At 39.7% G+C, this 16,753-nt stretch overlaps 1 protein-coding gene across 2 annotated transcripts in view; it reads right to left on the reverse strand.

Annotated features, from left to right (window-relative positions):
• LOC130552765 (inactive ubiquitin carboxyl-terminal hydrolase 53) overlaps positions 1-15,647 on the reverse strand; it is a 46,340-nt gene extending 30,693 nt beyond the window's left edge. The window contains exons 1-8 of one of the 2 annotated variants that reach the window (XM_057331317.1): positions 15,299-15,647; positions 7,112-7,346; positions 6,760-6,926; positions 4,640-4,732; positions 4,422-4,556; positions 2,081-2,194; positions 1,386-1,468; positions 1,189-1,288 (exon numbers count right to left, since the gene is read on the reverse strand). In XM_057331317.1, the coding sequence (XP_057187300.1) occupies positions 1,189-1,288; positions 1,386-1,468; positions 2,081-2,194; positions 4,422-4,556; positions 4,640-4,732; positions 6,760-6,903 (669 nt within the window). In that variant the 5' untranslated portion in view covers positions 6,904-6,926; positions 7,112-7,346; positions 15,299-15,647. Of the gene's footprint in view, positions 1-1,188; positions 1,289-1,385; positions 1,469-2,080; positions 2,195-4,421; positions 4,557-4,639; positions 4,733-6,759; positions 6,927-7,111; positions 7,347-13,449; positions 13,557-15,298 lie in introns of those variants that run through there. The other variant, XM_057331328.1, reaches the window with a different exon arrangement.
• Between the last annotated feature and the right edge of the window lie 1,106 nt (positions 15,648-16,753).

Here is a 16,753-nt window from a genome sequence, read left to right on the forward strand (position 1 = left end):
GCCCGCTGACTGATCTTACTAAAAAGGAGGCGCCAGATCCGGTCCAATGGTCAGAGAAGTGCCAGCAGGCGTTCTCCCAAGTGAAGGCTGCCCTGTGTGGCGGGCCGCTATTACACTCTCCTGACTTCGCTCTCCCTTTTGTTTTGCAGACTGACGCGTCGGACAGAGGCCTGGGTGCTGTCCTGGCACAGGAGGTGGGGGGTGAGGAGCGGCCAGTGCTGTACATTAGCCGCAAGCTCTCAAAGGGAGAGGCTAAGTACAGCACTATTGAAAAGGAATGTTTGGCCATCAGATGGGCCGTTCTCACCCTTAGGTACTACCTCCTGGGCCGGGAGTTCACCCTCTGTTCGGACCACGCTCCCCTGCAGTGGCTCCACCGCATGAAAGATACCAACGCCAGGATCACCCGTTGGTATCTGGCGCTGCAGCCTTTTAAGTTCCAGGTGGTCCACAGACCGGGGGCGCGAATGGTTGTAGCCGACTTCCTCTCCAGGAATGGGGGGGCTGCAGGCCGGACGGTTCCCCGGCCTGAGTCAGGCGGTGGGGGTATGTGGCGAGGGGAGCGTGGTGTAGCGAGGTGTGCAGCAGGAGAGAGAGCCGGGAGACGAGCGGTAAGTGAGTGGAGTAATTACAGACGACCAACACCTGTGTCTCGTTCCAGTAAGGGCGCGGAGAGAGGATATAAGCACCAGAGGAAGGCACAATGGGAGAGGAGAGACGGACTCAACACAAGCTGCCACAGACCCAAACCTTCCAGTCAGCCAGGAGGACCTGCGCTGGCTTCCGAGCGACACAAGCCAGGCTGAGAGAGAAGCCGTGGACGTTTCTACTGTTTACTTTGGGTGCTCTATTTCATTTGGTTTTTGAATAAAGCTGTGTCAGACTCGCCAACCTTGTCCTCTTCCTTCCTTCTAACAACGAACTCGCTACAATATTAAAAACATGATTTTTGAACAATTTTAAAAACGGGAGTTATCTCATTTTGCAACCAAACTCTCCACAGTTACAACCATTATTTCATGGTTTTGATGAGTTTACTACTATATAATTCTAAAATGTGGAAAAAACCTAAATAAATAGAACTCCAAACGTTGGACCGGAAGTGTAGTTTTGTATGCCGTCACAAAATAAACCAGATCTGCAAAGCATGACAAACACAAGCAACGTGGATCTGCATGATTCACCTACCGGACAGTTTCGCAGATCTCCGACTGTGCTGGCGGCCTGCAGCAGCTCTCCGAACGTGTCCGGACGCATCCGTTCATCTCGCCTATCATAAAATTGGTGGCTGAAGAGCAGAGAAGCACGTGAGAGAACTAAATGACATAGTTCGCAGTTTTGGAATACATAATCAAAAAAGGATGTTCTTTGGACGAGATGTTTACCAGAGGGCCGTGGTGGACACATAGTGCACGAGCTCGGTGAAGGGTAGAGGGTCAGATGATGCACCACAGTTCCTACACACCGACTGCAAGCCAAACACACACTCATTGATTCATTGCACACAAAGTGATTCATTGCAAGTCACTTCTGCTATAATACATGATGTACGGTCTTAATTACACAATGTGACGTAATTGATGTCTCAATCTATTTTTTTACGCTCATACATCACTTAAGCTCTATGATGTACAACGTGAGGGAAATACCCATCGTTTCTTTTTTACGGCAAGGCAAAAATGAATCATCCATCCTTTAAAAAATGACCCACGGTATTAACATGATATGTGTTAATTACATATCACGGTTATATTACCATCTTTTGCTTCCTGTGGAATGGAAATAGTGATGACTTTATGCCACCATGGTGTGTATATTCAGTTTTCAAGTAAAATGGTATTACCGTCAGACAGCTTTACCGCAGCGTGGTACCACCATTTTAATACTTCGGGCCCATGTATCCAAAGGAGGTGGTGCACGTGCAAATTTCTCTGCATTAGTATTCCCTGCGTGTAATCCGCCCACTGTACTCGACTGATTGAAAGCCACCGGTGTAGGACAGTGATCAATTCTCTATTACTCACATGAGTGGTGCGTGTGCGTACACGTGCGAGACGGATTAATACAAAGGCTGACATACCTGTTCATAAAGCGTCATGGCAAACTTCTGATGCGTGATGCAGGACTTGGACGTGCAGGCGTCCGTCTCGCTGTCAGGTGCGATGTGCAGGTGAATTCTTTCTAGGATGTTCTCCTGTGAAAAAAGGCAAACGTGTTTGCGTGCTGCATGGGAGATTTACAGCAATCACTTAAATGCTGAACCAAAAACAAAGCATGCCTTCAATTGCAGGCAATTTAATTCTGTGAAATATTTCTTCATTATGATATTTCAAGTTTTATATTGTATTACTATGGTGTATTGCTTTGTTTTACTCTTGTAAGTCACTTCGGATAAAAGCGTCCGCTAAATACCCAAATGCGAAAAATAAATGTTCATGTTGCAAAACATCATATATTTGATTTTTAAAGAAGACTCTTTTTTGGTATTTAGTCTCACTTTAATATACAGAAATGTATTAGATTCCTTAAAAAAAATCATTTTTTGTGTTCGGAAAAAAAGTACATGGAAGTGTAGAACATCAAGAGGGTAAAGTAAACAATGATTCTTTTTTTAATTTTAGAGGAAGCCATTCTTAAAAAAACATTTATGTTACTATGCCGCAGTCAAACCCAGCAACAACAATTCCTCGACTCACAGTACCCGAGAAACAGATTAGATTTGTCTGGGCCGGTACAATGATACCTTTCACATTAAGCGAACGCATGCTAAGCTTGAGTAATTTTCGGCAAGCCTATTATCTGCTTAAACATACCCTTTCAGATGCAAGAACCACCGACGCATTCATTTACCCCGACAGCGCTGCCACCACCTGCCCTTTAGCGAGATTAATTTGATGTTTCTCCAGTAAAGATTAAGAATAAGGTTTGTTTTGTACAGTCGAGCCCTACATCACAACAAAAGGGCAGCATGGAGGAAAAAGACAAAAGCTGTTATTGACTGGCTTTCCTTTGCACCTCAGGTTTGATAGAGAGCCTTCATTGATTGTGTTGTTTAGGGTAGTACTGTAAATGGATCTTTACTCAAGTAATGACTGACTCTCTATAGTCCTGCTGTGCTAAACAGAAAATGATTACAGGTCCCAGCACTAAGCAGGTTTACTGCAATTAGGCAGCCTGAGAGAAATCTCACACACGGCTGAGAGCCAACATGCTTACATCAGCCTTTCCAGCGAACCAAACGTTAGGATGCTTATGCAGCCTTGACTGCACGAAGTGAACAGTTTTGAAGGCTTGAAATGATGATATGAGCTTGCCTGTCTTTTTGTCCATTTGTATGTAAAGGAAAATAATCTGAAATGCGCATATAAAAGGGAGAGTTCATCCGAAAATCAAAATTCTGTCATCATTAACTCTCATGTCATTTGAAACCTGTATGACGTCGTTTCTTCTGTGGAACACAAAAGAAGATATTTTGAGAAATGTCTCAGTGGTTTTGTGTCCATAAATTGGAAGTCAATGGGGGTCAATGTTGTTGGTTACCAACATCTTCAAACTATCTTCTTTTGTGTTCCACAGAAGAAAGTCATACAGGTACACAAACACAAACTAAACAGATTACAGAATTCAGATTTTTGGGTGAACTATCCCTTTAAATCTTGAAGCATTCGGGCTGGACATTATTCATATATACAGTACATACAAATACAAAAAAAGAAACTTGGAAAAGAGCATAGTATAACATTAATGGTTGAGAATTAAACATGTTGGACTGTAAAAAATTGTAAAAAAATTCGCAAAACGCAAGGGCCTCTACATGCATTTTAAAGTAGCACACAGGTTTATGTCCAAAGACATGAGGAAAAAACAATATATTGACTTTTTAAGCCAGTTTTTGGCGGTAGTATGTGTCATATCATTTATCAGCAAATATTGACATGCTAATAAGCGTAATTATTCTCATCAACTTTATTTAACAGGGTATATGTCAAACGTCCTATGACCGAACCGGAAAACAGGTTTTGCTACATCCGTTTGTCAGAGAAAATGTGAACAGCATTATGAAATAACAGTGATATCTTTTGATTTTTGAGGTAACCCTGCTTTTGTTTTCATTTTTAGCATTTTATTAAAATTTTACATTCAAATAACACTGAAAAGAAGAATAACATTTTCTTTAAATATCAATCTTCATGTATTATGTACATTGATTAAGCTTATATTTGGTCTCTCTTCCTGCAGGCATTTTGAGTAAAACGGCTCTATATGTAACAAAAGGGGATACAAAAGAACCGGATGCAACGAGACCGGTTTCTGCATGTGACGTTCGGCATGATCGGGAATCGATGACCACCCTAATAATGATCGATTTACATTGTATGCATTGAACAGACATTTGTCCTAGCGCACACAAAGACACTCACAAAGCACTCGGCAGCATCGTCCATGAAGCCCAGCTGAAATCTCTGCTCGTCCTTGAAGGTTTCAGCCAGAGCGTTGCGGAGGTTATCCGAAGGCAGCGCTCGCTCTCGACTCTGCTGGAACTGAGAGAAAATTCCCTGCAAAACAAACAAGACTATGAATTTCTGCACAAAACACATATTTATGTATTGTTATATAAGTTGATTAGTCATCAATATACCTTCAAAGCGCAAAAGATGCAGGAGTCTCCTAAGCAGTAGTGATTTGGGACCTGGCGAAGACTCCGTCTGAAGATATCGAGATGCCATAGAACCTAATGAAAGGAATTATGGGAGATGATGAGTTGGATTTCTACACCATACGTATACTCCAGATCTGTGCCAAAACCTAACAAGCTGCTTACAAAGACTTGAATATCTCAAACTTAGTTTGAATATCTGCCAGCCATCTGCCATGTTTTCTTTGCCATTACTTCTCCCTGGGTCATTCTGTTCCTAAAACTCATGGAAGTTAAATATGACTCGGTGTCCTTGCTCGCTGGACTGAGCTTAAGGGAAATGACACTCGGTTGACAATTGATGGGGATAAGAGCTGTGTGCGCGTTTGGACCAGCAATGTGTCTTTCCCTTCGGCCCCAGACAACTTAGTCTGAGCATACCGTCAGCATGACCTCACTCCACGGTGATGAGTCCAAGAACAAGATAACAGAGAGATGCACTTAATCATAATGTCGGCAAGCCCATTCAAGGGAAAAAGCTTCCAGGAACTGGCGGAGGCCGGGAGCATGACAGCGTCCGCTGGGAGTGAGATCTGGGGGTTGATGGGTGGAGTTACATGGGTGCCGTAAACATTTGGTATGTGTAAGAACACTGTTTAGGGCGCTGTCTTGAGTGAGCACTGAGGAGGAGTTGACAGTCTGATGTGAAGATAGAGAATGTGACAAAGTCTGTTACTGTAACTCTTATGTAACAGATTTTGGTTAGTGAAAACTTAAACAGTTCATGAATACGATATACCACCAGGGTTTTTCCTGGCTCAAAATGAGGACGGAGGTGGTGCCGTACACACACACGTAGGCCTACTGTACCTTTAAGTGGTTTAACCAAAGTGACTTCGCGTTTGACATATTAAAAGTTCTAATAAAATTAGATAAAAATGACAATTATTAAGTTATATAAAACATTACTTTTACTCAACCAAACAGAAATGTTTTTTTATCAACTAAATCTTTTTTTATCATTTTCAACTAACTTTTCAGCCCACAATAGCCAACTGAATTAACCAGTCTTACTAAATAAGCAAAGCTCATTCACATCTTGCATTCTCTGTGGTTCATTTTAAATGATTCAATGATCTCTTATATTCGCTAGTGAATGAAAAGTTCAATAGTTTAAATGAATCGGTTCAAATGAGTCATTCATGTCCGAGTCGTTCTGAACGCAATGTGCGTTCATACTGGTGAACTCGCTGCGTACAGTACACGCTGATTCAACGATCCGACTGCACAGCTAAAGACATTAGACATTTAGACATTAGACACATAGACATTAGACACAATTTAAGACATTTTAAGAAATGAAACGTACTTGGATGCAAAACAAACAGCCGTGAAACACAGGCTGGCTCTTGTTCTGCAACTCTTTTTTAACGCCTCAGTGTGCTGATAACGAAACAGTGCCTCCACTGTGGCGTAATGTTGCAACTGCAGTTACAAATGACAGTGTGATAAATGCACGCAGCATTTCTTGTGAAGACTCACAACATAATTTGGGCGAGAGCCTGAGGCGGCACGACATTTGACGGAGGCGGCCGCCTACAATTTCTCTATGCAGGAAAAACCCTGACCACATAAGCGCTAATGATGATGTGTGATGTCATTATGTTCATGTCGGCACTTACAAAAATGTATTTGTATATGTACTTTTACTACAGATTATTATAGTTCTGTAATACAATTCCTGTACTGTAAATTTTACAACAGTAAATCCTATAGTATCCTTTAGTGTTTTTCAAACTTCCCATAGTAAGTATTAGAGTACCTAGGAATTATACTAGTTTTTACTATAGTAAATACTATAATATTCCTGAGCTGTAAATCTTACTAGAGTAAATAATATAGTATACTACAGTTTACTATGGTAAATACAAAGTACATGTCCAAAAGCATGGCATTACCACGACGGCACTGAATAATATTATAATTTTGTTATATTCCATTCAAGTAATTTTAAAACATAACTGATAAATTCTGAATAGCAAAAAATTCAAACTAAGTTTGAAGTTACTATGCGTGTAATACAGACATGGTTATGCAACTCTGGCTTAGGGTTTACAAAGTACCTGAACTGCACTGTTGAGGAAGCAGCTGTTCTGGCCCGGCTCATTTAACAATCCCTTGGTAGGGGCCAGAGACATCATAGATCCGGGCTGGTACGACCTGGCAAGATTGCCCCCCGGTCTCTTGAAGAACTTGACCCATGCCATTGAATTTTGGGCTATCTGTCTTCCTGCAGATAAAGTTTCTTGTTAAAGCAGGTGGAGTTGAATTAAACCCTCGAGTAGAAAACCATGCCATGTCACCAATCAATGCAAAAGTGCTGTTTACATTGAAGAGGCATTGAGTTAACTTGAGTATTTAAGATCTATTTTCAAAATCAATCGGTGAGTAATGCCACGAATAGAAGCTACTGACCGGTATGAAAGAGGTCTTGTGAAGTGTATGACCCGGACAGGGCGGTTTGATCATTCCCTGGGTGAGGCTGGGGAATTCAGCGGGTTGTTGTGGGGTATTGTGGCCGTAAGGCCTCTGGTGACCTGCAGCATAGTTATGAAGCACACGAGGCGTCAGCGAGAATCAGTCAACCTTCATCCATCTCAAAGACGCTGCTCACTGAGGACATCAGCCTTGGGTTTCAACAGAATTCAACCTGTGGACAGAAGGGACATCTTTAAATCCATTCAGCATTTTACATTCTTTCAGCTCATAATAGACTGAAATCTAAAAGATGTCAATTGCTTCCTTCAATTCGAGCCACTAAACGAAACAGCTCTGCAAGTGCAATGGGCATAATGCCACTTCTATTTATTGCCCCTGAACTATCAAAACAGAGGAGTTGTGTCACCGCAGGAGGCGTGGCTATACTGAAAACTGTGCACAAGTCAGTACTAGGTCAGCTTGGAAAAGGTATTGTTTAGCTTTTTGTAATGACTATACTTTGAACAACCTATTTATACTATCAGAGCAATCTGTTTATCCAATAGAAGCAAACTGACAATAATGTAACATTTAATGCACGACATATGCAACGGCTGTAGTTTCTTACATTGTCAAAACATGCGAAACTTTACAGTTAAATTTATTTTGCCAATGCTAATACTCTGGTGATATTCAAAGCTTCAATAGTTTGGCAATGTATTGACATAAAAACAACATTGGCTCGTAACCTGCAGCTCAGCATTTGTACAATATGGACATAAAATGATGCCGCTTGCTGAAAAGAGGTTGCCTTACCAAGCTTGTGAATGGAATAGAAAAAGACCAGAATGCCTTCGAGAGCCAGAGAAAACAACCACCTAACAACGACTAAACACCCTAACAAGTGCGCAGCACTCCCTGACAACCACCCATAACACCTCAACATGACTGAGGTGAGTTTCACATTGATCAACACCACCCTGACTGATGCATATAAGGGCCGGGTGAGTTTTACATCATGAACACGACCCAGACATATTCTGTGGTGTGCACAAAATAGTTAGGCCATGCAAGGAGAATCGCGTTGTGTGTACATAGAAATAGCTCATTCTAAAGTAATAAAAACATAACGCTTCATTATGTAAGGTCTTTATACACCACTGAAGACATTGTCATGTACTGTATATTATATTCAGGCATGTGATCGGCCAAGGACAAAAAAGAAGGAAGACCGCACGCACCCTCGCTCAACCCCCCCCTCCCCATAAATAGTCTTTAATGTTACCAATTAAATGTTACATGATTAAAAACAGGAAACTGTCTGCCAAAAATAGATATTTTCACTTAGTAACGCAAAAACAAACTACTTCCCAATTCCGTCTGCCAATTTTGGAAATATCAGTTCAAATGTTTATTAGTTTAACAGTCACCTAAACAATATTTAAAACAATAGGTTGATGGTTTGTGCAAATTTCTTATGCTAATGTAAAATAAGACGGCATTTACAATTGACCTTGAGTAGTTTATACTAGGCCTACTTTAAATTTTATTGTAATCAGCAATAATTCCTTAAACAATAATTGAACACAAAAAGTAAACAATATTGCGGCCTCAAGAGACTTCCATACACAGCCACTAGATGGCGCATCTACGTCATTCATAGAGCGTTTTTTCCGAATTAATCTGCAGGTTTTGCAAACGATGCATGTTGCGGTTTTAGTTAATTTAAATGTATGCTTTCAGTAGAGTCTTCAACGCGTTTATGTGACTAGATCGGCCATTTGTATAGTTTCAAGCCATCCAATCACGGAATGGCCTATTTTAGTCTCTGTATATAGATAATGTTTTAATGTTAAATCATATCATATAGACGTCTCAACTTCCAGACTCGGGATTTTCTGTATACGTTACAAAACGCTGTTCAGTTCCCCACTTAATTAAAAATGACATGACACCCCACACATTTTTGAGTACCAAAACAGCCATGTTTGGCTTCTATTAGTCTGTTTGGACTCTCTGGAAACATAAAGATAACTCCCAAAATGATGTTCTTCTGAATGAATCGGTCGCTCTGCGGTTATAACAACCGTGTGCATGACGTAGAGAGCGTAGAAAGGATCCTGTTGGCCAGTTTACCACGCGCACATCCCCAAACCCCCAATCCCGCCACGAATTAAAATCAATCGAATTTATGCGGGTGATCCCAGCGAGGTCAAAAAAATCACATCCCTGTATATTGCATTTCTGTCAATAGATCCTCAAAAAAATTCACACTGGACCTTTAACAAGACGATAAACTTTACATACAAGGGATTTTTAATGGGACGATGTTGCAATAACATTCTTTTAATAACAAAATAAAAACAGAACACAGAGTACCAAGATTAGATGAAAAACTAACACACACACGCACTTGGTTTCATGGTTTGTTCTTGGCAGAGACCGTGGTGTGTAAGTCTGGTACGACGGATCGTTTTGGTTAAAAATGAGCCAAAAATACGATAAATATAAATAAGAAAGGTGGAAGATTATTTATTATTGTGAGTTCTTGATCAGCTTAGATTCAGTCACATAATATTTAAATAATATCTCTTTAACAAAAAAAAGCTACTGATAAAATTTACGTATAGATGAAATGCACCGCAAGTTGGTTTGAATAAAAGGATCTGCCAAATGCATAAATGTAAACAATAGACATGCTAGTAAATGTTTCGCAGCATAAGAAGATTAAAGCATTAAACACTTAAATGAGTTATCGCCCAAGGAGACACTAGATGTAAAAAAGTCTGAATGAATTAGGCCATTTTGCACAGACTTCGCGTCTGCACGCACACGCAATTGGAAACCCGTCCGACAGCATTTTATCCACGTTGGTATTCCAACAATTTAGAAACCACTTTGTAGGGTGACCAAAGGAGCACAGTTTGACCAGTAACCCAACAGTAGTATTTCTTTGGTAGGGGTTTAACAAAAACAGTAAGTAACAAGGCAAAACTTGGCAACAAGGTCTACTAAAAGCTCAGAGGTACCCTGTGTACCATAGCAACAGCATTCCAGTGTGATCACTTAAGCCGTAACGTTGCTAGGGAGCTCTTGTCTTCAGGATTATGTCAGAGCCTGACCCTAGAGATGCACCTACACGTACACATCTCACTTTCTTTCTGAAATCAATGTGCTTGGGGAAACCACAACTAAATTGGCAGAACATGATGTGCACCAGGACATGCTTTAAAATCTATTCATAGTTTGTGTCAACATGTAAACACAGTGGGAAAGAAAATAAATATTCATTTCCCCATGAAATAAAAATGCTGTGAGGTATGAACTAAATACTACTGGCTATTTCAAAAAGGGGAGTGGCCACTGAATATGTCAAGAACACGGTTTCTTTGTTTTAATTTTGACAAGAAGTTGACTGACTTACATCCACACTGTCATGACTCACGACAAAGTCCGTTTACGGAAGTCGTGCCACTCGGCGGCCATGTTTGCAGCTATTTACGTCAGCAGCAAGTACACAATCCTATCTACTTGAATGGGGGAAGGCAGATATTTCTAAAATATCAATTAAAACCGCATATTTCCGATCAATAATTAAACATGACACGAACTGTATCATAACTTAGCTAAGCTTGAATTGCGCTTAAAATCACGTTTTTCGAGGTCGCCTCATCTACTGCACCTGCGCACAGGCTGGCAAGCGACTACCGAGAGCCCTGCCCCAGAGAATCGCCAGTCTTTATCGATTGGCTCGTTTTACTAGAAGGCGGGACTTCCTTCGCTAGAGCGGCCATATTGAGCGTTGCATTCCTCGCCATTCATCGTTACGCAAGTGGCACATCTTGTTAATATTAATATCTTTGCTCACGAACACTTCTGTTAGGAACTCAGATTTCAATCACCTCTCAATTCTGCAGCAGAATTCAAGAGACATCATGTCCACATTTACCTCCACAGTCATCTGCGGTCTTATCATCACTCTCTGTAACAGAAAGCTCTGTGTCGCAGAGCGAATCACAGCTCGCACAATCAGGTGATGATGTAGCTGGACTGGAGAGCGGAAAATGCTGACATTATGGGTGATGGTTTTTCTCCCGAGCTCGTAAGCCTGCGGTCATGGTCATTTATCCCATGCATGACACAAACTTGGGCAGCACGAGCGAGGTTGAGGCAGCAGAAAGAGAGAGAGAGAATGCATGGCTTAAATACTTGCCACGTTGCCTCCTGTATTTATGGTACTGAAATATATACTGTAAGGTAGGGCTAAGCGATGTGTCAAATAACAGTCCATGCAATATACAACACAAATACAACATTTTCATTCATGCTCAAATATATTTACTTACAAACGTATATTAACAAAAAACAATATTAACAATAAATACTCAAAAAGCTGGCTAAAAGAACATGGCACTTGCTATTACGACCAATCGATTCTTAGCTGATGTAACTAGTAAGGATATTCCCACCCTTGCTACAAAGACCTATTACGTCTGAACAGTGGATAACATCATTTCCTGTCTTCTCATTACAGCTTTGATCTACTTCCTAATTTTAAAACCACTGCCCTACAGTGTACTATAGTGTAAAAATGTATTTATTTCATAAAATCTCTTAATATATAGCCTAAAGACCAGAATCAAACAAATGTCTTCCTCTTTTACCCCACAGATGCTTAAACTTAGCTATTTTTTATTTTCAGTCTTGAATATATTATACACATAGAATAAAATTAGGAGCTACTTTGAGCTCTTTTATGAGATTATAAACCCCTCATTTGCAGTATGAAGCTCAGGGTGTTGTAATGATTTTAATCCAGGGCTTTGATTTACTAATATCTTCTCTATGCTAATGTACAGATCCCTCTGCACCCAACTGAGAAGAAATTTACAGGATAATGAAGTGCCTACAGGTGTAAATTACTCAAAAGAACATTTTACTACATTATAACACTTGAAAATATAACAGAAAACTTTCGTTGGTACAACAAATTTCCAATAGAGATATTTCTGCCACGACTGTGTCGTTCCATATATTTTTTCAAAACCACTGCCTAATTTTATTGAAATCTATGATGATTTTACTTTACGGCCTGACAACATCTGAACATCAACATCTTTTGTTGCCTTAAGTGTGCAACCGGATACTATTTTCAGTATTTTCTTCAGAAAAGATGACATAAGGCGGAGAGTTGTGATTCATAACCGGTGCTATTTAACCACTACAATTTTGTAACACAACCCAGCTAAAACAACACATTCCCATCTTTGAGCAATGACGAAATTATCGTTGTACGAGTCATCATGCAATAACGTATTATGCAAACCAATGCACATGTCTACAGTGATCCCAACAATCTACAGTTGACCGACCTGAAATGTCATGATGCATCAGTTTGTGTATCGTAATCCTCCCTGTAAGTGAAATGAAAAATACCCAACTTATTTAAGAATCTGAGAAGAATTATGTATGAGAAAGAGTTGCTCAGACTGACAGATGGCTAATTAAGCAAAAATAAGTATTTAATTATGTCCCAGCCCTAAAAGTAGGCAGATGTCATGTGCTAAGAACTGTCACAAGTCTGTGAAGAATAATACACGCTCTCTTCTGATACACACCATAACAATTTTGAAATTAAGACTGGTGGGCCACACTGACGAAGCAAAACGCGACACGCTCCTAAAATCCTGAAACAACACTGAGAGAGCGGCAGAATTCCCTGAGGATCTGAAAATGCTGTTTTGGCTTCATGCAACAATGCTGCGGCCGGTTCCTGTGTGGGCTTCCTGTTGGCCATGCGGCGCGTTCCAGCACACGGTCAGCAGCGCTCTGACACTGAACAGGTCACAAAATGACTCTCGCACATTAAAAACACAAACGGCAAAAAAAAAACAATTACATAATGAACACTGACAAACCTCTCAAACAAAACAGGATTCATAAAGACATTACCTCCTCACTTTTAAGTCTTTTATCAGTGACTGAAGTGGAATATCCTCCGTGAAGCGTACTCAACTTCCTAAACGTTTCCTTTCTTCCCTACAGCTCGCCAATAAATGTCAAAGCCACAATGCGGGCGACAACTCTCCTTCCTTTCATTTTCTCACTGAAAAATTGAGTTTCCTCCAAGAGTTTCTTCAGCGACTTCATCCATTATTAGTGCAGTGCTTAGTCAGACACTTCTGAAGAGGATTCCTTGTAAACAATAACAAATGAAGCAGCTGGCTAATATGCTGAGAAAAGGTCTTTTTTCGATTCAGTGATATCAGCGACATCATCAACACATCTCTTACCACTTACAGTAACCATTCGTATCTCAGAATCAACCCCCTTACCTTGGCGTTGCTAGCTCCATGCACAACACAGAATGAATGAATGTAATCATTATGACAACATCGGACCAGTTAACACTACACAAGTGTGCATACTTCAACAAAAGACCATTTATACCCTTAAAAAAGAACGCTTATGTTGTAACGTCTGTAAGCATGATTCACAAATGACATCATTGCTATGCCTGAACGAAGAGTCATAGCCTTTCCTCTGATGCAAGCACACCAGTCATGTGTGCTTCACGCAGACACGAGCGTCACGCAACACAAACATACACACCCACACAGCTAAAGCATGTGTTTAAACAAGGGCTACATGATCTGCACAACCAGCTTTCCACGAAACTCCTCCCTGAACTATTCCATTCATTTCCACCAGGAGACACCTTGTCGAATTGTGCAACAAGATATAGCGGTGAATGAGTGTCTATACGGGCTGATCTGAGTCCGTTTTTGCCAAATCTGAATGACAAGAATGGGAGGTGGTGAGACAGAATTCTCCTGAGATGAACTGAGGACAGTGGAAGATGGCAAGTGGTGCGGTACGCTGTCTCTAATTTGCTGGTTTGGAGAGAATTGTACAACAGAGCAATCATATGCATGGTGAAAATAAAATAAATGTTATTTATTCTCACAATACAGTAAACAAGCAATGTTTGGTCACTACTGCAATTCATACTTGGAGTTGGAGTAAGGCAACACAACACTCATATCTGTCATAGAAATACTACTAACCATATAAATATCCAAAGATAATCAAAGCAAATGGCAATTTTTATTTCTCATAATGTACTACTAAAGAGTCAATGAAAAGCTGTGTGACGTTCAAATGAAATGCTTGTGCAGCAGAGCCCTATTAGGAATTTAATCAGATCTACTGTTTGTAGCCAAGAATAAACAAATGAATGACGTTTGCATCCTGACACACATACTTCTGAAAAACAAACAACAAAGATTTCATAAACAATTCTAAATTTGCTAATTACTTTGATGTTTACAGATTTAAATTCAGTTTGTAAGCACAAAAAACTATTTAAGAAGAACTGGTTATTTGTTATATAAGATTTAAAGTATGCTAGGACAACTTCTTTAAGTGTAGTAACTATTGTTTTTTGTTCTCAATCTGTAAAACCATATTATGGTAAAATTATGGCTATTGTAGTAAGATCAAGGTAAATTTGCGGTCACTATTATTTTTCTACAAATACCATAATTGAACTACGGTTTCTGCAATAAAACCATGGTTAAAATTTGTAAAGGAAAACGTAAGCAGTCATTAAAATAGTGTATATTGTTATTATTATCTAAACTCAACAAATAACCTTTTCTTACTATTTTTACTTTTATATCTTTACAACATTCGTTTTTTTACATCTAAATATAAAAACCAAGATAAAATACTAAGTGATGTAAACAAAGGCTTATGCAAATGACGTGTAAATGTCTCTATTTCGTATTTTATTGTTATAAATGTTAAAACCATACCCCCTCGTAGAAATTTAACCATTGTTTTACCATAGTAAAAGTGAAATCGCTCTTTGCCAGACAAACTAACGTTACCATTTGTATTACCATAGTTTACATTTTGTATCAAGTGTTCGTAAGGAACATTATATATATTTTTAAAAGGCAACATTTTAGCAAAACGAAATGGTCTTCTTTTAGATTTATTGTGTAAAAGGACACTTTTACACTATTTGAAGTGTTATTTTTGTCAGTCTTGCTGTAAAATCCCTTGGCCTGGCTGATATACCTGATCCAGGTGCATTTCCGCGCATGCGCACTGACAACTGAAACATGGCGTAGGAAAGTTTTAACAAAACAAAATGTACAAACATGCACCTCTACTTACCCTACGACCAACGATCGCGAGCGGTATTCCTCAAATCCTGTCAGTTTCCAGTGAAATTATTTAGCGACGATCAAATATTCCCATTTCGCCGTCAAACTGCAGGGTCGTTTTAAAGCGGAAGCGACAGACGCCTCATATGTAGATTACAAACGTAACATTATAATCACCAGTTCGTATGACTTGGTTTTATTTTCACCCTTCTCCTAGTTACTCCAAAACGCCACACTGTGGATTGAGAGATCCCAGCAGCAGTCCCGTGTGTGTGTTACAGGCAGTAGTGAGCTCTGGAGTTGACTGACTGCAGGCACCTGAATTTCTGGATTAGAGCTGGTTTCGGTGCTGAGGTCAAACCCCGCCCACTTCTGTTCCACACTACGCTCCAGTATTTACTGCAGTCTGTCCCAGCACTCATGCAGCACGGAGGAGGGAAGGGAGGAGTTACACTCTCCTCTGCTTTCTCACACTTTCTTCTGCTCTGTCCAAACACTGCAACTACTCATTTTGTGGGTGGCGGTACACTTCTAAAAATAAAGGGTTCTTTGTGGGGCTTTATAGGACATATCAATTTATGTTGCACAAAATGTTCATAGTAGTGAAAAAAGTTTTTTTTTCAGAGAATTAAAAAGTAGAAAATAAATGGTTCCTCTTAACTGAAAGATTCTCTGAGGAACAAAAAATGGTTCTTCAATGGCAGTGGAGCAAATAACTTTTTTTACAACTGTGCATGTGTTTTAAGATGCGGTGAATGGCATGTTTAGACGGACGAGCCAATACCATAAACATTAAGTGGGAAATGTCACTGCAACATTTAGAATAGTTTTACTAAAGCTTTGTCAGGTATAGTCCATCTTGTGTATGGTTTTTTTGTGTGTATTTTTCATCTTATTTTTTGTATGGTTTGTCTTTGTAAGTGCTGCTGAAGGTCTCTGCTTCTGTTACAAAAATCCTCGTGTGCATGAGAATCCTCAATTCCGATTTCTTATTTAGGTGTTCCCTCTGTCATGCAAAAGTAATATCTTTTGGCAACATTTAAATCTGCTGTGTACCATCATGCAGCGTATTCAACCTGACCACAAAAGAAGATGTTTTGAGGATTTTATGAAAGCAAACAGTCCATGGGGCACTTTTGACTACCATTTAAATTTTTCCTGATATGGTAGTCAATGGTGCCCCAGAACTGTCAGTTGCTACAACATTCTTTCAAATATCTTTCTTTGTGTTCGACCGAACGAAGAAATTCATAGAGGTTTGGAACAACTAGAGGGTGAGTATTTCATGACAGAATTTACATTTTTGGGTGAACTCTGACAAGAGCCATTTTTATAGTATAAAATAACAAAATAGATATATTTATTACGTTATAGCTGGACTACACCTGCTGAATTAAACATCCAATATGGCAAAGACATTTATTTGTGTAAAATGTGTATCATTGCATAGTTTCACATACGTTTA

The sequence above is a fragment of the Triplophysa rosa genome, linkage group LG1 (assembly GCF_024868665.1).
Source record: "Triplophysa rosa linkage group LG1, Trosa_1v2, whole genome shotgun sequence".
NCBI lineage: Eukaryota > Metazoa > Chordata > Actinopteri > Cypriniformes > Nemacheilidae > Triplophysa > Triplophysa rosa.